The 20,996-nt window shown below is 42.7% G+C and overlaps 1 protein-coding gene and 1 long non-coding RNA gene across 14 annotated transcripts in view; one reads left to right on the top strand and one right to left on the bottom strand.

Annotated features, from left to right (window-relative positions):
• Positions 1 to 20,996, top strand: part of LOC147826347 (uncharacterized) — a 122,700-nt gene that overhangs the window by 5,147 nt on the left and 96,557 nt on the right. The window lies entirely within an intron of this gene.
• The window catches only part of Slc41a3 (solute carrier family 41 member 3), a 54,414-nt gene that overhangs the window by 12,151 nt on the left and 21,267 nt on the right, over positions 1 to 20,996 (bottom strand). For 10 of the 13 annotated variants that reach the window (XM_004854164.4, XM_004854165.4, XM_087181328.1 and 7 more), the window contains 6 exons: positions 18,550 to 18,657; positions 6,978 to 7,049; positions 3,752 to 3,896; positions 3,405 to 3,551; positions 2,112 to 2,256; positions 837 to 916 (listed from right to left, as the gene is read on the bottom strand). In XM_004854164.4, coding sequence (XP_004854221.1) covers positions 837 to 916; positions 2,112 to 2,256; positions 3,405 to 3,551; positions 3,752 to 3,896; positions 6,978 to 7,049; positions 18,550 to 18,657 — 697 coding nt within the window. The remainder of the gene's footprint in view (positions 1 to 836; positions 917 to 2,111; positions 2,257 to 3,404; positions 3,552 to 3,751; positions 3,897 to 6,977; positions 7,050 to 18,549; positions 18,658 to 20,996) is intronic. The other 3 variants (XM_004854167.4, XM_087181330.1, XM_087181331.1) reach the window with 1 other exon arrangement.

Below are 20,996 nucleotides of genomic sequence, written 5' to 3'. Positions count from 1 at the left end.
GGTTGAAACATGCAGGGGGGACCTACTTGCCACCCAAGAAGCATAGGCATCATCACCCTCAGGGTAGGGTAGGGGATGCTATGGATATTCAGGGTCTGCCCAAGGGGCTGTGAAGCCCATTTCTGCAGTCCCAGAAGGCCAAAGCCTGCAAACCAATCAAATAGGGGAATGATTTAGTATGCTTTGTTCTTCAACTGACTAGCAAGTTCTGTTTCCAGAGCTTCATGAGATACCAGACATCAAACCAAGAAGGATCATCAACTCAAATGCCCATAGGGTATAGGGTATAAAAAAGTGATTAAAAGAATGGAGTCACATGCAGGAAGGAACAGGGAGTGGTAAGGGATTGAGGCAAATTGGAAACACAGGTCCTGTGTTAGGGTAGGCCTAGAATATAAACCCAGGATTGTCTCAGCCTTCATTTTTAAGGTGAAGACAGAAACTCAGCTTTGAATCTGTAAATATCTGAGTTTCAGGGGCACCAGTGGATCTTTAAAAACCCACAGGAGCCCAATACCTCAGTTCTGAGAGGCCACATTCAGTTTTCAGATGCCAACAAAGCCAGGGTTAAACTCTGCCTTCTAGGCCTGGGATTTATCTGTTAGGAAAGCTCCTGTCTTGGCAGTGCCCATGAAGACAGTGAGCAGGGCTTCCTCCCCCAGGTCTCTTTTCACCTGAGACAAACCAACTCCAGCGGCCCAGAAGACAGCAATATGCCCATGGCTCAGCTGTGCAACTGCCTCTGAAAGCTGGTGCTGGACTGATGTTCAGGCCCAACCGGACCCGATGGACGAACCCAAGCCAGGGACCCCAAGGAAACCATGTTAGACACCTACCACACACAACAGGGGTAAATATGGCCATGCCTTTGTACTGGGGCTTAGAAATGGTTTTTCTCAGGATGAGCCCTCCAAAACTGGGGAGAGAGGAGACAACAGTCAAATGAGCAGAGCTGGCGCTCAGAGAGGCCCTGCCAGTCTACTCTATGCAGACAATCCCATTGGTGTGCCCTCCCAGCCCCAGCTTTCCCCTACACAGAACATCTGGTGCAGTCTAGTGGACTCTCCTACATCCTCTGTGCCCAGTTTTCCCATCCCAATTTTGAGTCTTGACTGTTCCAGTAGGCCCATCAGATAATGACAACCCATTACAAAACAAATGCATGGCTTTGGGAGGCTAAGTTGGCTCAACTCAGCTCAACTCAGTTGGCTGAGTTCCCTCAATGGATGGCTCCTCATCCACGACTGAGATGGGCTTCAACAGGAAATACAACCTGCACAGAATCACTTCATGGCTCTGAATCACTTCCTGGTCCTGTTCTGCTCTCAGGAACTGCTGCAACAAGACCTTGTTGCCAGCAGCCACTGTAGTTTAGCAAAGGTTTGCCCACCCCTGGAACTTCTGAGAAGTCTGGGAAAGGTAGGTCAATTTGAATAGGAGCCCAGGAACCTTTTGGAAGCAAAAATACCTGGACCACAATCTCTTTTCCCTGAGATTCAGTTTAAAACGACATGACAGAATGGACTGTGGTGGCCCCATCATAGGCTCCTTGTAGGAAAGGGGTCTTAAAAGTAGGGGTGGAGGGCCGGGGACTTAGCGGTTCCAGCACCTGCCTCACAAGCGCAAGGTCCCGAGTTTGATCCCCAGTATCAAAAAAAAAAAGTAGGGCTGGAAGGAAGCAGACCTGGATTCCCCTAAAGACTCTAAAAGTCCACAGGGAACCCCACAGTCCTCCAGATCACACCAATAGCCACGCTGTGGACACTGACCAGAGTTAACTTTATCACCCTAGTCTATAATAAGGGGCCCTGCAGTTAAGCAGGGGTCTGGCCCAGCCCTGGACTGAGAAGTCAGTGTCCCACAGCACTAAATGTGGTGAGTTGCCGGGGCTCCAAAAGATGTATCTGATCTGCCAGTCTGGTCTCTGGTGCTGGCAACTGTAAATAGCGTGGCTTCTATGAAATAAATGAGGTCCAGGATTCGCTGAGAGTACAGCTGGTACTCTCCAGTTCTGGGAATTAATACGGGAGCCCAGGCTACATGCCACTCCACAGACTGAAGCTCTTGCGGGGAGAGGAAGAAGCACTGCAGTGTGTCTTACTCAGGCTCACCTGCTGATAACCATGGCAAGAATGATTGGAAACCACCCAAACTTTAGGATCTTCATGACTGGGGGGTTCTGCTTGGCAATGAGGACCCACAGGGGGATGAGAGCCATGAAGCCAACGCAGACCAGTGGTGTCAGATACCAGGTGTCTGAAATAGAAAGCAGATACTTGCAGCTCATGTGGCCAAGGCTAGCACACCAGGCTCGGCCTGGCCAGGTTGGGCCTGGGTTTCTCTGGCAAGAGGCAGGCAGGGAACCAAGGACAGGGAAGTCTGAGGAGCCACTTCTATCTTCATCTTTTGGGATGAACAAGCCCATCATACCATCCAAATATTCTTCACTGTCTCATTAAGCAACTAGAAGAGCTCCGCTCTGTCTTCAATTCACCTCTGCTTCTCAGCTGTTTGCTACTTTCCACACATAAATGTCCTGCCAGCCCACTGTAAGGAGAAGTACCCTACAGGACAGTGACCATGTGACAGCAGTTCCCCTGCAAGATCTCATTTCATGTTCTCCATACCCTGCTCATATGTCAGGAGCAAACCAAAGCATGAAGAGGTGGCTGCCCAAGGTGCACAGCAGCAGCTAGTGACAGCTGGGACTATGGAAAGCTGGAGCAGGTGCATGACGCCATCCCTCTCCTGGCTGAGCCATTTAAGGTGATGTCCTTGTTGCCATGTCTCTCACAGGGCATGGATCAAGGTCAGCCTGGTAGCTACTCATGTCACCATGTCATCACTGCCAATGGGTACAAGGCTAGTGAAGACTGGCATCTGGATAGTCCACTCTTACCCTGGGTCCAGTGTACTCAAGCACCTTTTGAATTTACTCCCTTCTTTGTATTCTGTCTGTGACTTTCACCATTCACATGTGCATAGAACACCATCAACTTTCTCTAGGACTGTCTTCGCATCTTGGCCCCACCCTCCCAGGGGCAGGCTCAGGGTGTACACACTGCATGTACCTGTTCTCCACTGGTTTTAACCCTGAAGCACGTATCTAAGTGGCCAGAGCAGCCTTAGGCCCTAAGTATTCTCCTTGCATATTTCTGTCCTAAAAGTGGAAATTAACAATCACATATCTACTAAGGTCTCTCCAGGACACTTTGGATCTGCTAAATGACCTCAGACTTTCTCCTATAAAAAGAGGACCTCTGATTCTGCAACACCCTACCCTAGGTTCCTTCCTATGCGAACAGTACCTGATTTGAATGCTATGGCTGGATGCCAGAGTACTCACTCAGCTCAGCCTTGCTGGTGACCTAGCCAGGGCCCCTCTTCCCTGAAGCTCTCCCTACCTTTGTGTCTATAGAAGAAGCTGCTAAGCAAAGCTAGAATGGACAGTGTGATGAGGTCTCCCAGGCTGGCTGCAATGGGTGTGGCAATGTTGTCTGGGTTGACCCCCAGTTTTCGAGCACCAACCACTATACAGACCATCAGCATTCCTACAGGGAGAGACGAAGGAGAACAGGGTAAGTCCCAGGCGGTAGTTGGTCCTGAGAAGGCTTAGTGGCCTAGATGTCTGTGGCCTGGGAGAGGGGACCAACAGGTGGCTTCATGGCCTATATCTCCAGAAGCAGGGACACAGAGTGCCATGGAGCCAGGGTCTAGGCAGGTGCTGGGGTACACACAGGGTGCATCTCACCTAGGGCAAAGGCTGCGAGGAAGGCAGTGAGGACGCTGCTGGCACACAACAGTGACACCTTGGCCAAGTCTAACCCCTCTCTAGACATGGCACCCAGCAGCAGGGCAGCCATTGCAGCCAGAAGCCCCACAACAGTGGCCTGCACCTGTTGAGGCAGAAATGAGACACATAAGAGAGGGTCCTTCTGCCCATAACCACTCCTTCTGCCCTCCACTGTACCTCCCCCTCCCCTGATGTAAGGGGATGCTGCTGCTCACTACTGGCTCTGGTCAACATCTGTTGGCAGCCCTCCATTTCAAAGAAACAGACCCTAGTACTTCCCTTCAAGCTGCTTCCCTCCATTCCCTTGCTAGGCGCCACCTTGCCTATAGAATCAAAAGCCTCCTCTGTGACTCTGGCCTCAGTCAAGGAGCACTCTGGCTCCTGCTCACACCCCCACTCTCACTGGTCTTCTGACTGTCCCTCCTTGGTACCTGCCCTACACGCTGGTATTTCCTGACTCACAGTCCCATCAGAGTGCCATCCATCTCCATCCTGCAGAGCACTCAGTTCTGTGGCCACACAGATCCTTGCCACAAGGTGTTCAGATCTGAACCCCAGTATTGGAACCTCTGATTCAACATGTCAAATGGAAATGTGTTATGTTTTGGAAAAGGCTGACAGAAAAAAGAGCCATCCATGTTCATGGATGAGAAGAGCTAGTTTTTGAAAGACGGAAAATGTTTCAAAATGAATCTCTGTATTTCCAATCAAAGTCTCCAGAGGATTTTTCATGGTACTTGATGAGATGTTTTATTTATTTATTTATTTATTTATTTGGTACCGGGGATCGAACTCGGGTCCTTGTGCTTACGCGGCAGGCAGCGAAACCACTGAGCTAAACCCCCAGACCTTGATGAGATGTTTTAAATGTCACAAAAATGAGTAAACATGCGAGAATAGCTAAGATGATTTAGAAAAAGAAGGTCAAAAGAAAGAAGTAGGCCAAAGGAAGAAGGCCAAAGAAGTTGTTCTGGCATATTTATCATCAAAATTATGTTAAAGCTATAGTAATAAAAGTAGTGTGGCACTGACAGAAATAGACAATCAGCAGGACAGAGTAGAGCTCAAGAACAGGATCATGAATATGTGAAACTCTAAAATTTGATATATTAAAATGCAATCATGAATATATGAGATTTTGGAATGATACATATAGCATTTCAAATCACTGTGGAATTGGTGAATACTGGGTAAACAAAGTGGAGGAAACTGAACATCTATGTTTGGGGAAAAAATGGGTTTCTATTTCATATCAAACACACACACACACACACACACACACACACACACACACACACACCCCTAAAAATTAAAACCCACCATGTGAGTGGGGACAATACAGCCCAAGGTGTGTGCACATTCCTGCTCAGGCCAAGGCAAGGAGAGTGGGATGGGGCGGGACATGAGGCTGCTGAGCAAGACAGTGATGGCCCACACCAGGACAAGAGGAATCCAGGTGCCATCAGCTGAAAGGCCACCAGGGGGCCATACAGAGGATAAAATGGAAGCAGTTCGAAGGGCACAGAATTCTATAGATTTCAGTCGGGGAGAAAGTGAAGCAGGGCTGGATTCAGACAAGACTCTGAGGTAGAGTCCTCAGAGAGGGTAGATGTGAGAGTGAGGCGTGTGGGGAGAAGCTGAGGACACTAGTGGGAAGGACTAGTCATAAGTATAGCTGACATGAGTGGGTGATGTCAGCTTTCCATCAACTATAACAAAATGCTAGACATAACCAGTTTATAAAGAGAAAAGGTTTACTTTGGCTCATAGTTTTGGAGGTTCTAGTCCATGATCAATTGGCCCCACTGTTTTGGCTCTGTGGTAGCACATCACATCAGGAGTGCATGGCAAAGCGAAAGTGCTCACTTCATGGGCAGGAAGCAGAGAGCGAGGAGGGGCCTGGGATTCCACACTTCCTTCCAAGAGCACACCTGAAAGACCTCCCACTAGGTTTCAATGCCTAACAATTCCATAACTTCCCAACAGCCCCATAGGCTGGGGACCTTTGTTTAACTCATGGGCCTTTGGAGGACATTCCAGACCCAAATTATTTCCAGCCATGTTCTCCATAAATGCCACAGTCCTAAACTATCATGACCTCACTGCAACTCATTTTACAGACAATGAGGTCCTTCAGCTGGCTGAGTCCCAGAGTGAACCGTCCACTGTCACACTGGACAGAGTGGAGGATGTTCAGAAGAAGTGAATGTGAGGAGGGAAAATAATGACCAGATCTGGCTATGCTGTTTTGGGGATGCCTGTGGAACAGGCAGGTAGAGATACTCTGTTAGACGTAGGGACTCTGAAATCCAGGTGAGGGGTATGGTGAGTGTCACTGATGGACCAGGACACATAGCATGGCCCAAGGCTACCAGTTGACAGGTAATGGGCTGTCTGATTTCAAGAGTCCACTCTTCTGGTGATGTCACAAGCTACTCCCACCCAGAGAAGCCCAGAAAGTTTTAGGAAGGAGCACCTGATAGTTAGGTCCACAACCAGCCTTCCTTCTTGCCCCCAAGATAATCTCCTCACTTCCTCCTGCCCTGGCTCTTCTGGGTGTAATGCTCAGTAATTAGGATCCTCAATGAGAACTTAGCCCAAAGAGGGTCTGGCAAGAGGAAACACAAGTTTGAGAAGAGCATAAAGAACTCAAAGGGCTAAGAGGATCTCTCAGAGGCTGACAAAGAACAAGCAGGCAGGCAGGAGTGGGGCAAAGGGGGAATTTCAGGCAGAAAGTATCCATCAATGTCCCCCAGAAAGGTTAAATAAAGTCACATCAAAAAATCTCAAGATGTATCAATTAGCAGAACACCAGTGACCTTGGAAAGAACAGTTTGAGTCAAAATAGCGAGAGAAATAAATCTGTTAGCATATGCAGAGAACAACCAAGTATAGGTGGATTTTTCAAGAATTTGGTTTGAAAGGAACTGGGTAGAGAAGCAGAATCTTCAATGCCAAGAGAGATATCACCTTCAGGTGGATGTGGCAGTGCCCTAGAGGTGGGCTTGAGTCCTCAGCAGCGGCAGGAATGGGGCCAGCTGGACAGACGGCCATATGTCCTCAAAGTTCAGTCCAGAGTGCTGGGACAAGGGCTCATATAGTCCTCCCCCTTCCTGCCTGGAAAGGTCCTGGCTGAAGATTCAGAAAGGGAGGGCTGTGACAATATGACAAAGTGAAGCTTCACCTGAATGAGGGCAAGGTTGCTGCTGATGACTCTGTGTTTCTCCTGGGGGTCATCAATTTGTCCAGTGTTGGCCTACAATAAAGAGAAAGGGACAAAAGGTAAGTCTGGCTGAGCCCAAAGCAGTTTAATCCATCCTAGAGCAGAAGACTCTCTGGAGAGAAATCAAGAACTATCATTTTACTGACTTCAGAACAAATTAGGCTGCCTGGCTTCCTAGACAGCAACTCAGTCTCTTTTGAGGGAACTGGGAGACAAAGGTAAGGCCACAGTCCCCTTGAGAAAGGGAGGTGTCACGGACCATTCCTCTATGTGCATGTATGTGTGTGAACATACACACATACATGCACATATGCAGAACAATTGTGCTGGGAATTATTTCAAGGCCATCTCCAACTCTTGAGCTCACACATGAACTCAAGGTAAGGCCTCCTATTGTGAAATGTACATAGGCAGATACTGGGTGACAGACCCATCACCCACAATTCCCTTCTCTACTTTCCAGCTGGCCCTACCCCAATGACCTGGCCCTGCACATCCTTTGCAAAACCAACCCATTTAAGAGATGCACCATATGTTTCTTCTCTCATAGGGTAAAAAATATAATCAGACTTTCTCGCTTAAAAGTGGTAGTTGTCTCCTAATAGCATAGTATATGCCAGCAAAATAACAAAAACATGCAATGCATATATATTTTTCTAGCTCCTTTTATTTTTTTTCCCCTTAAATTCTTTTATTGGTACATTTAAGGTAAACAATATATTTACATTTATCACTGGGTGCTTGTACCTGTACATGATGTATCTTGGTTCTTATTTTTTTCCCCATTACCTGTGCACCCTTCACCCCCTCCACCCTTCCCTACTTAGACTTTGTTTCCACTTTTTTTTCTTTTCTCATAATTTTTCCTTTCCCTTCTTTCCTTTTCACTTCCCCTCCCACTACCCCTAACCCTTTGGACCTTTTCTTCCTATATCAAATTATTAATTATTCATTTTAATCATTTTAATTCTTATTTACACTTTCAGTTCCTTACACTAGAGAAACTATTCAGTATTTATACATGTGGGTCCTATTAATTTCACTTAAGAGTATGGCCTCAATATGCATCCATTTGACTAAAAATGTCACTAGTTTCTCATTCTTTATGACTGAGTAGTACTCCATTTTATTAAAAAACCCACATCTTCTTTATCCAGTTTCCAGTTGATGGGCACTTGAGCTGTTTCCAAGCTTTAGCTATTACAAACTGTGCCGCTGGAAACATGGGTGCACATATATCACTGTGGTATGATTCTTTTAATTCTTTAGGGAAGATACCCAGCAAGGGAATAGTTGGGTCAAATGGGACCTCTAGCCCTAGTTCTTTGAGGTATCTCCATACTGATTTCCATAGTGGTTGCACCAGTCTGCACTCCCACCAACAATGAACGGTTTCTTTCTCCCCACACCCCAGCTAGCATTTGTTACTGGTTGATTTCTTGATAGCAGCCATTCTTTGTGGGGTAAGGTGGAATCTCAGTGTTGTTTTCATCTGCAATTCTCGAATAACCAGTGATGATGAACATTTTTTCATATATTTATTTGCTGCTTTTACTTCTTTGTCTGAGAAATGTCTGTTCATTTCAGATGCCCATTTTTGAATTGGATTTTTGAATTTGGGGAGTCTGATTTTTTTCAGTTCCTTATATATTCTAGATAGTAGTCCTTTGTCTAAAATAGAGCTGCTAAAATGTTTTTCCCACATTGTACGCTGTCTCGTAGCTCTGGTGGTGGTTTCTCTTGCAGAGCAGAAGCTTTTTAATAAGATGAGATCCCAGTTGTTGATTCTTTGTGCTAGTTCCCATGCTACTGAGGTTTTGTTCATAAAGTCTTTTCCTATGGCAATGTCATCAAGAGTTCTACCTAACTTATCTTCCAGCAAGTTTAGTGTTTCTTTCTTAATATTTAGATTTTTAATCCACTTCGATCTTAGTTTAGTGCACGGTGATAGGTATGAGTCTAGTTTTAATCTTTGGCAGGTTGAAATCCAGTTTTTCCAACACCATTTATTAAATAGGCTATCTTTCCTCCAGTGAGGGTGGTTGGCTCCTTTGTCAAAATGAGGTGTCTGAGTATGTCTGGAGTTGTTTCTGTATCTTCTAATCTATTCCACTGATCCTTAGGTCTGTTTCTTTGCCAGTACCATGCTGTTTTTATCACAGTAGCTTTGTATTATAGTTTCAAGTTGGGGACTGTGATACCCCCTGCCTTATCTTTGTTGCCTAGAATTGCTTTTGTTATCCTAGGTCTTCGCTTCTGTTTCCAAATGAATTTTTGTATTGTTTTCTCTAGTTCTGTGAAGTATATTGTTGGAATTTCAATTGGCATTGCATTCAATCTATATAGTAGTTTTGGAAGTATGGCCATTTTCACTATATTGGTTCTTCCTACCCAGGAACAAGGGATGATATTTTCTTATATCCTTCTCGATCTCCATTTTTAGAGTGCTGTAGTTTTCAGTGTACAGGTCTTTTGCTTTCTTTGTTAGATTGATTCCTAGATATTTCATTTTTGGGGATGCTATTGTAAAAGGAATTGTTTCCCTAATTTCTCTCTCAGTGAGTCTGCTATTTGTGTAGAAGAAGGCTATTGTTTTTTGAGTGTTGACCTTATATCCAGCTACTCTACTGAATCTGTCAGTTAAGTCTAGAAGTCTTTTGGCAGAGTATTTTGGGTTTTCTATGTAAAGCATCATATCATCAGCAAATAATGACAGTTTAACTTCTTCCTTTCCTACCTTTATCTCTTTTTATTTCTTTCTCTTTTCTAATTGTTGTGGCTAATGTTTCCAGAACTATATTGAACAGGATTGGTGATAGTGGACATCCTTGTCTTGTTCCTGATTTTAGTGTGAAAGTTTTCAGTTTTTGACCACTTAGTATGATGTTGGTTGTTGGTTTTTCATAGATAGCCTTAATTAAGTTGAGATAAAGACCTTCTATTCCAATTTTCTGTAGGGTTTTTATCATGAATGGGTGTTGGATTTTGTTGAATGCCTTTTCTGCATCTATTGAGATGATCATATGGTTTTTGTCTTTGACTGTTAATATAGTGTATTACATTTATTGATTTATGAATGTTTAACCATCCTTGCATCCCTGGGATAAATCTGACTTGGTCAGGGTGTATGATCTTCTTGATGACCCTCTGTATTCTGTTTGCTAGTATTGGTTGAAGATTTTTGTATCTATGTTCATTACGGAGTTTGGCCTATAGTTCTCTTTTTGGGTTGGGTTTTTCCCTGGTTTTGGAATCAAAGTAACACTTTCTTCCGGAATGAATTTGGAAGCCTTGCTTTCCTTTCAATTTCCTTGATGAGTTTAAAGAGCAATGGTGATAGTTCTTCTTTAAATGTCCTGTAGAATTCAGCAGTGAACCCATCAGGACCTGGGCTTTTCTTTGTTGGTAAATTTTTTATTACATTTTCAATTTCCCTCATTGTAACTGGAGTGTTTAGAATTTCTATATCTTCTTCATTTAACTTTGGCAATTTGTATGTATCCAGGAATCTGTCCATTTCTTCTGTGTTTTCCATTTTATTAGAGTACAGGTTCTCAAAGTAGGTATTGATGATCCTCTGGATTTCTGCTGGGTCTGTTGTGACTTCACCTTTTTCGTTCTTAATTGCAAAGATTTGAGCCTTTTCTTTCCTTTTTTTTGATAAAGTTGGCTAAAGGTTTATCGATTTTATTTATTCTTCTGAAAAACCAACTCTTTGATTCATTAATTTTCTGTATCATTCTCTTAGGCTCCATTGCATTGATTTCTGCTCTGATCCTTATAATTTCCTCTCTTGTATGAGCTTTGGATTTGTTGTGCTCTTCTTTTTCTAGGAACTTGTGGTTCTGCATTAGGTTATTTATCTGAGTTCTGTTTTCCTAATATGGGCATTCACTGCTACGAATTTCCCATGTAGAGCTGCTTTCATTGTGTCCCATAGATTCCTGTATGTTTTACTGGCATTATCATTTACTTGTAGAAACTGTCTAATTTCTTCTTTAATTTCCTCTGTGACCCCTTGGTTGTTCAGGAGGGTGTTATTCAATTTCCATGTGTTTCTGGGAATTTTGTGGTTTCTTATGTTATTGATCTCCAATTTTATTGCACTATGGTCTGATAATATACAGGGGGTAACTTCAATTCTTTTACATTTACTTAGACATGTCCTATGATGTGTCCTATGTCCACATGTCCTAGCATGTGGTCTATTTTGGAGAATGACCCGTGTGCAGCCAAAAAGAATGTGTATTCTGTTTTTGTGGGGGTGGAACACTCTGTAAACATCTATTAAGTCCATTTGTTCAGTAGCTTAGTTCAGTTCTAGAATTTTGTTGTTAATTTTTTGTCTAGATGGTCTGTCTATTTGTGACAGTAGGGTATTGAGGTCCCCCACTACAATTGTATTAGTGCTTATTTGGTTTTTCACATCCATTAATATTTGTTTTGTATAGTTGGGGGCATTCATATTTGGTGCATATATATTTATAATTGTCATCTCTTCCTCTTGGATTGTTCCCTTCATAAGGATGTAATGACCATCTTTGTCCTCTTAGTTTTGGTTTGAAATCTACTTTGTCTGCAAATAAGACTGCTATGCCTGCTTTTGTCTGGGTTCCTGTCATATGGAGAACTGTTTCCCATGCTTTTACTTTCAGTCTATGAATTTCCTTTCGAGTTAGGTGTGTTTCTTGTATACAGCATAGTGCTGGATTTTGCTTCTTAATCCATTCTGTCTGTCTATTTCTTTTGATTGGTGAATTGAGGCCATTAACATTGAGAGTTATAATTGATAGATATTGACTTGTCCTTGTCATGATGTTTTACTGTTGTTGGCTCTTTTATTACTTATTTTTTCCCCTTTCCCTTTAGTGTCTTATCTTGCCTGGTGAGTTCCCTCTGTTGGCCCTCATGGAGTTGTGACCTTCATTGTCTTTTTCTGGGATATTGCTTAGAATTATTTGAAGTGCTGGTTTGGTGTTCACGAAATTTCTCAGGTGTTCTTTGTCATGGAAGTGTCTAATTTCCCCATCAATTTTGAAAGATAATTTTGCAGGATACAACAGTCTAAGTTGGAAGTTATTTTCTTTTAAGGTTTGAAATACTTCACTCCAGGCTCTCCTTGAGTTTATGGTTTGTATTGAGAAGTCTGCCATGATTCTGATGGGATTTCCTTTGTAGGTGATTTGTTTCTTTTCTCTAACTGCCTGTAGGATTTTGTTCTTCTGCTGGGTTTCTGGGATCTTGACTACTATATGTTTAGGTGTAGATTTTTTTTGATCATGGCTAGTTGGAGTTCTATATGCCTCACTTATCTGTATGTCCAATTCTCCACCTGTCTGGGAAGTTATCTACTATTACTTCTGTGAACAGTTATTTTTTATGTCAATTGTACTTTCTCCTGTTTTTTCATGGACTCCTATCAGTCTTATGTTATTCTTCTTTGCATCATCTAGCAGCTACTGGGTTGATTTCTTGTGGTCTCTTATTATTTTTTAAGAAATCTCTGTTTTCATGGTTCTTAACTCCAATTCTGTCTTCTATGTCTGATATTTTATCTTCAGATTCCCTTAATCTGCTCTGCATGCTTTTGATGGAGTTTTTAATCTCCTGAATATCTGTTTGAATCTGTTTCATGGATTCCATTTCTTTCTTATGTTAGGCAATCATGGTTTCCATTTCTTTCTCATGCTGGGCATTCATGGCTTCCAGCATATTTCTGAGCTCATCTATTTTTTTTTCTGTTTCTGTTCTAGAGCCTCTAATCATGTCTTTCACTCTGCTCACCATCTCTGTAGTTATCTGGGAGATTATTTCTGTTTTGAATTTTTCTAGCGCCTCATTCATCTGTTTTGTTACTTCCTGTGCTATAAGTTCAGGGTGTCCAGGTGGTTGATTATTGGACTTTTCCACCTGTTTTCCCCCAGAATTAGCCTTTTGTGGGGTGGAAGTCTGAGTTTGTGCCTTACTTAAATGTCTTCTCATTTTTGTTTTTGGTACTGTCCTTGGTTTAGTTCCTGGGTTTATACTTTGAAGTTGCTTACTATAAGTATCTTTGTTGATATATTTAGAACCCTTATGGAATGATTGCTTCTCAGAGGTGTCTTCCAGGTATAGCCAGTCTTTAGGTTTTGAGTTTCTAATGGCTCTGAGGCTATCTCATTTTCATTATACCAGGAAGGACAACTGATTAGATCAATCACAAGACCTTAGCCCAAGTGATGCAATCAGCAACACAACAGCATCAAGTACCTCTCAGAAAATGACAATTTGTGGTAGTTATTAATCTATCACCTTTAACTGTGTGAATTAGACCAAAATCAAGGATCAATCCAACGTTTGTTTATAGTGAATAAGCTCTTCAATATAGCAACTTTATCCTTCGGAATGGGGAGTTAGAAGGAGTTGGGGAGGGAAGGATAGGTAGTTAGAAGGATAGGGGAAGGTTAGCAGTGAGGCCTGAGGACACAGGTGAGAGAAGGAAAGAGAAGAAAAATAAAGAAGAACTATGAATTAGGGCCAGAACATGAATACAAAGGGAGATGAAGAATAATGTAGGCCAGCAAGGGAGCAAGGGAGAGAGAGAAAGAAAAGAGAAAAGAAAGAAAAAGAAAAATAAAAATTTTAAAAGAGTAGAAAAAGAAGCAAATTAAAAATAAGCGGAAAAAAAGTGGTAATTTTGAAAATAACAAATTAAAGATAAAAGTGAAGGGACTCCTTCAGGGTATGTCTCTGCTGTCCCAATAGACAACGTGGGCAGCAGTGTGCAGTTATAAGTCAATGAGTCTCAGTAAGCCAGTCAAAGACCCATGAGATTCAGGCAGATTTCTGGCTCCAAGTCCCAAGTTGAGCTCCCTGTGCTCCTGCAGGGTTGAACTCTGCAAGGTTCTATTGCAGGCTCCACTTGCCTTTTCTCTGAAGACAGTCTAGGTTCCGATGGGAGGTGATGATCTCTCCAACTTACCATGTATGGTGGTCTGGTATGCCTTTATTGCAGAGATTCTCTTCACTTTTCCAGTGGGCTTCAGTTTTCATCAGGGAGCCTGAGAGAGGCCCTCTCCTGTTGTTCACTTCTGCAGCTGAGGACAATGGCTTTTATGTCCCCTGTGCCTCTGTAGTGTGGAACCAGGTAGCTGCACAGCCAAGAGGCCAGAGGTGGGGGGCTCTCTGTTGTTGCAGGCACCTGCGCACCTCCGTGGGTGGCTGGTGGGCATGCCCAGGGGGGGTCCTCACTGGCTCCTGGTCACAAGTGGGCGTGGCCTGCCAGACAGCTGTTTTTCTTTTTAAAGATGAGGTCTTCCTATGTAGTTCAGGCTGGCCTTGAACTTACTGTGTAGCCCAGACTGTCCTTGAATTTATAGTAATTTCCCTGCTTCCATCTCCCAAATTCTGGGATTACAGGCCTGTGCCGCCATGCCTGGCTCTTCCTAGCTCCTTTTTACTTAACTACATTTCTGAACTGAAAGGGGAAAAAATATAAAGATGTGTCTACTACTAACAAATATGATGATCACTTTTTCACCCTACCCATAAAGAAGGGCCAAAGCCCAAGATGTATCACGTAACTGGTGCCAGGCCTGTCTACTCCTTCAGGCAGATGAAAGGATCTCACCTTAGTGCCCTCATAGGAAAAAAGTAATGAGGTGCAGCAGAAGACTATGGCTGAGCCTGTGAGGCCAACAGGCTCATTTCTCTTTTATGCTCCACAGCAGCACTGTGTATTCATTGCACTTGTTCACGGTTTTAATTCACATTTGCTATTAACTGGGTTGAACTTTGATCCTGGATCCTAGCAGATAAGGTGGCTGCTGTTTCCACATATAAATCAGAGCACACTTGCCTTCCTCAAGGTATTCTACTTATATCAGCTACATAACGGTTAAAATAAATATTGCAATCTCCAATTACAGCCCTCATGACAGCCCAGCTTTTATTCTGAATGAAAGTGCTCACCAAGTTGATCAAGTGAGGAATCAAGGGAAGTGGAGGGATATAAACCCTCCAAGCCACACCCATAGTGACCCATCTCTTCCCAAGAGGCTTCACCTCCCAACATCACACCCAGCTATAAACCCGTCTATCACACAGCCATGATACAGTCACCTTCCCAAAGCCCCATCTATGAGCACATGAGGCTTTGAGGGAACACCTAGTTATAAGCCATAACATATACTAAGCTACATTCTAAGATATTTGTGCACTGTCATTCATATCCTTTGTTTTATTTTAGGGGGTGTGTTTTCATATTGATATATATAAGCTAACTAGAGACTTAAGGACATTAAACCCTGCTAATTTGTGTGTGTTTGTGTGTGTGTGTGTGTGTGTGTGTGTGATAGGTGCTGAAATCAGGGACTTGTATACACTAGGCAAGCACTTTAACACTGACCTATACCCATAGCCATTGTTAATTTTATATATAACTTCTTCCCTTGTTGGTTATTATCTTTTTAGGTTTAGGTAAGACAACTGTAAAGGATAGAATTGTGTTCCCCAAATGGATGTCGAAGCCCTAAACCCCATTACCTCACTATATGATCTTATTTGGATATGAGGTCACTGTAGATGTAATTACGTAAGATGAAACCTCAGTAAAATTTGGACACATACAGAGAACAAGATACCATGTGAAGATAAGGCAGAGATATGTTTACAAGCCAAAGAATGCCAAAGATTGCCAGAGACCACCAGCAAGACACCTGAAGCCAGGGGAGAGACCTGGAACAGACTGTTCCACATACCCTCAGGTGGAGCCAGCCCTGTTGACAGTCTGAGCTGACTTCCAGCCTCCAGAATTGTGAGACAATAAATTTCTCTTGCTTGAGCCATCCAGTTTGTGATTCTTAGATGTGGCAGCTCTCACAAACTAATACAGAAAATAAGACACACCTTCAATTTAACAGAGACATTATCTGTTCTTTATAGATTTTGTATTTGTTCTGGTATTTAAAATGCATTTTCCTATCACTAGATTCTAAAAATACAAGTTTGTTTTTCTGGTATTATAGTTTATTTCAAATTACATAACCCACTCATAAAATATATTGATATACAACAAAAAATTATTTCTAAAGAATTAACCAATTGTCTTGTCATCATTAATTCATAATTGATCCTGTCTTCACTGATTTAAAATGCCAGTTACCTGTAGCAGATTATCTCTTTCTCTTTTGTTTTTATGTTTTTTTGAGACAGGGCCTCACTATGTATTCCAGGCTGGCCTTGAACTCACAGTGATCATTCTGCCTCAGTTCCCCAGTACTCGAATTATAGGTATGTGCCACCATGCATGTAAAAGATGATAGTTGGCTAGTAGATTACATTTCTATATATCCAAGTCATTTCTGAATGTTATGTTTCATTGACATTGGTTTTAAAATATTTTAATTACTATACCTTTACCTTGTTTCTTTAAACCTGGATTTCTTTTTCTTCCTTTTCTCTCTCTTTCTTGAAGAGACAAAGTGTTGCTATGTTGCCCAAGCTGGGCCTAGACTTCTGAGCTCAAGGGATCCTCTTGCCTTAGTCTCTCAAGTAGCCAGGACTACAGGCATGTACTACTACTCCCAGCCAATGGTGTATTGATTATTCTAACCCACTTATTCCTCTAAATAAACTTCAAATAATAGCCAAGTGTTCCCCACAATACCTTTGGCATATTGATAGAAATTGTATTAATTTTATAAACTAAAAGAGAGAATTGACAACTTTGCAACATTTACTCTTCTCATTTTGGAACTAGGTCTCTTTCCAAATTTGTATTTCCCTTTATACATCTCAGAGTCTTAACTGTATAGGTACTGCACATTTCTGTTTGGGGCTTTTTCTGATATTTTCAAAGTGGTTAATATACTGAAAGTTGTATCTTTTTGGGGGGGGGGGTAGCAGGGATTGAACTCAGGACCTTGTGCTTGTGAGCTGAGTGGTGGAACCACTGAGCTAAATCCCCGACCTGAAAGTTGTACCTTTTCCAATTATATTTTATAAATGATTATTTATAGTGTGTACTGGACTCTGCAGATACATATTAATATATGTTTTCAATTTCATGTAGGTATTTTCAAACAAGGCTACTTTATTGAGTGCCTACTAGTTTAATAGCTCTTTTTAGTTGATTTGGTTAGATTTCCTAAGAATATAAGCATATCATTAGCAAATGTTTTTCTCCTTTTCTCTAACATTTAAGGCAATAATCCTTTTCTTGACTTAATTACATCAGCTAGAACATGTAAAACAATGAAATATCATTTCTATTTCAAGTTATAGTAACAGTGTTTTTTAAATCATGAATGAGTGATAAAGATAAATCTATAGAGAATGAAAGCTAACTCAGAAGTGGCCAGGATGGAAGGATAAGAAGATGCCCTCAAAAGGAAATGAGAACTTTCTGGGGAGAGAGAAATGTTCTATATCTCCACTCAGACCATAGTTATACGCATGTACTTATGTTAGAATTTGTGGGTTTTAATGCATTAATTAATATCTTCATATAGTGATTTAAAAAATAATAAAGTACTGAATGGGTTTGAAGCTGCTACTGTGATAATAATGTGTCTGTTCTCCTTAGACTATTATAATGAATTATATTTACAGATTTTTCCTTCTATGCTTCATACATTTTAAAAGGATTATGACACTAAGATATGGTCATTGTGTAGAAGGTTTAAAATACAGTTAAACATTATGAAATACAAATGTGACTACTGAAATCTCCATGGCAGAGATTACCATCACAATTTTTTTCCTCCTAAACATGGACCAAAATAATCACGCTCATACGTGCATGCGTGTGCACATATATGCAGATGTATGTGCCTAATTCACAGTACCAGATGCTTAAAATACTGAAATGTTTTAAAGGGCTCTATATGAACTGACCCTTTCACCCATAGTCTTTTTTCACATATAAGACATCACATGGGTACCAGAGAGGGTGAGAAACCATTCTGCATGACAAGAGGAAAAGAATTCCAATCCTTGGGGATAACGGGGAAGAGATGAGAAGAACCAGCAAGACTATGAACTGTGCTGACTACACAGCCCAAGGGAGATGCTGCCAGTCCCACAGTAACAAGGAAGCTATTTTGTCTGGTAAGGGAGGTCAGCGACACAGGCAATTTAGACCCTTCTAGTCTCCCCTACAGATATCCTCCCTTAGACCGCATTGCTCGTGGAGGTTTTTATATAAACACATGGAGGAACCAGCCCCAGTTTGCTGAAGGGTATAGAGGAGCAGGGAGCGTGCAGACTTGGGGCCACAAGGACAAAATAAACCAAGCAACACTGGTGTTAAAGGAGAAATGAAGGATCCCCAGGCACTGGCCTGGTTCCTCATCTACAGTCTGATTCGACCACGGAAAAAACAAGATGACAGACAGAGATTGGTGACCAGGACTCCATGAGGTAACAAAACTCAACAACACTCGTCTTCTTGAAGACTCCAGCCTATCCATCTATGAGCCACTGATGATAGACAGGTGGTAGGACCACATCATCCCCAGCTACGGGTGACCTGAAATGCCTGCTGTCAACTTACAGCTGTGGAGAGCCGTGATGCCAGTGTCATTTCTAGGTTCCCCTTCAGGCCCACTAGGGGTGGAACCAATGTCAAAAGGTCTTTAACCTCCACAAACACGGGCCAGTGCTGGAAGAGAAAGGATAAAGGGATAAATATAAACACAATCTTCATAGCTCTGGAAGTGTCTTCAGAATCCTTATAAAAATGTACAAGACCAAATAGTATCTCAAATAGCTTTAAAGACAAAATAACAAGAAAATCATGAAATGTTTCATATTATCTATCCAATCAGCACTATTGGTCTCAAGGAAGCCCCTTTCTGTCTCTGTCCTTAGAAGCCAGGAACATCTGGGGCTGTTCCTGGCTAGAGCCCAACCAGCTTTGCCCAGAATTCAAACATGCTACAGCATTTGTTGGAGCAATATGGAAATTTTTTGCACAATACATAGTTTTGTAGAAATATGAATGAGTCATCGATTTCAGAGCTGAGGGATTTCTCATAAATTAGGAGGCATGGTAATACTTGCCAATACCAGCTGAGACTGTGGGGTGGTAGTGACTTTGTCAGGGAATGTCCCTCCAGGCTGCCCCAGGCCCTGCCTCCCTCTGCTCCCTGAGGGAGACTGAGACTGAGTGTAAGTTATCACTCGGGAGCACCATGCCAGACTCTGAATTTTTTTTAAAACAGAAAAATCTGTTTGATAGAGACCTCATGTCTCTGTCAAACATTACAAAACAAAGAAAAACTAAAAAGACAGAATGAAAGGGATGCAAGTTTCAAGAAAACTGGAAGAGAAGAAATTCATTCATGGAGCTGAAAGTAGTTCTTACCTGTTTAACATGCAACCAGATTGTTCTCTGGAATCAATTGTGTGCATGGGGGAGGGGACATATTGGGAGTTAAATCTAGGCCCTTTGCATTGAGCTTCATCCACAGCTTTTTTTTTTTTTGGTGTTGTGAGACAGAGTCTTACTATGTACTGCAGACTGGTCTTGAACTAAATATGTAGTCCAGGCTGGACTCTAACTGGCAGCAATTCTTCTGCTTCAGCCTCCTGAGTTCTGGGATTACAGGAATGCACCACCATGCCTGGCTTTTTTTTTTTTTAAATTTTGTGACAAGGTCTGGCTATGTTGCTAATTTGCCCAGGCTAGGCTTGAACTTTCAATCCTCCTACCTCAGCCTCCCAGAATCAAATTTTAATACCCTAACTGATTTGATTAATTTATTTTGCTCTCCTGGTACCTACAGATATCTGTGGTCCCTACGCAAGAAGCTCCTCTAGTCTTGGAATTCTGGAGTGCAGGTTCCCATCCCAATTCCCCTCAGAGAACTGTACAAAGGTGTGCAAAACCACTTCATCTCTAGAGGGAGCAGAAGAGCCATCTCCAAGTAGCCCACTGCCTTACAGGCATGGAACTGGTAGAGGGATTGCTTCCTCCTTAGATCAAGGAAGGTAACCCCACTCATGGCTCCCTCCTCAGCTTCTCCTTTCACATTATCTACAAAGCTGTGAAATTCAGAACCCAGGCACAACTCTGATAGTGTCCTGAGTTGTCAAAGCTTCAGAAGCAAACAGTGTCACCAAGAAAGGGGTGGGTAGCCCTTATCAGCACTGTGCATGGCCTTCCTGTCTTCCAGCAGCATCTGGCCCCAGTCCTGTATGTAGCTGTCCTATCAGCCCTGAGCATTCCTATAGCACAGGATATGATGACCATCACACACGCACTTGTACCACTGGGCAAGGGTTGACTAGCACATCCCGTTCCCACCCTGCACATCATCCACCCGGGACCCTCATCCACCTCCCGTAGATGAAGAACATTTGTGAAATACAGACTAGACCAGATTAGGGCCTGGACCATATATATGCACACTCCTTTCAGGCCATTAAGTCTTCCCCATGCACCACATGCACACAGTCCCTGCCCACACACAAGACCAAGTGCCCACCAACACCAAAGTCATAATAAATTCTTCCTCATCTCTACCTCCCTTGTCAATGAACTTCTCCAATCCTGGCTGGCTCTTTCCCAGTGCCACCAACTTCTGTATGTGTTCCCATCCTCACTCATTGTAACTCCATGCTGTGCTTGCTGGGGTCAGCCATATCACTATCCCTAAAGATAGCAGTGACCTTCTGATGGGTAAACCTCATGGACTCCACTAGTGCTGGTTCCTTTGTGGGATGGCACTGTCCTCCCTCACAACATAGATGAAGCTCCTTCTACCACAGGCTTACCTCTGAACCCTTGCCCTCTGGCCTCCTAGTTCTATGCTGGCCTCTTAATGATTCTATCTTGGCCTCCACTGTGGGCTCCTCTTCCTCTTCCTAATCTTTTAATACTGGCTTTCTTAAATGCTTCACCTTCTATTCTCCTTTCTTTTCCACACCCTCTGCCTTCCAAGGTGTGAGTTACCTTCCATTGCACACTTGGCATTACTTCTCCAACACCCACCACCA

The sequence above is a fragment of the Heterocephalus glaber genome, unplaced genomic scaffold, assembly GCF_053883595.1.
Source record: "Heterocephalus glaber isolate CG9 unplaced genomic scaffold, H.glaber_assembly_v1.0 deba00001472, whole genome shotgun sequence".
In the NCBI taxonomy this organism is placed as follows: Eukaryota; Metazoa; Chordata; class Mammalia; order Rodentia; family Bathyergidae; genus Heterocephalus; species Heterocephalus glaber.
Note: the sequence above shows the minus strand (reverse complement) of the source record. Positions and strands in the feature narration are given on the sequence as shown.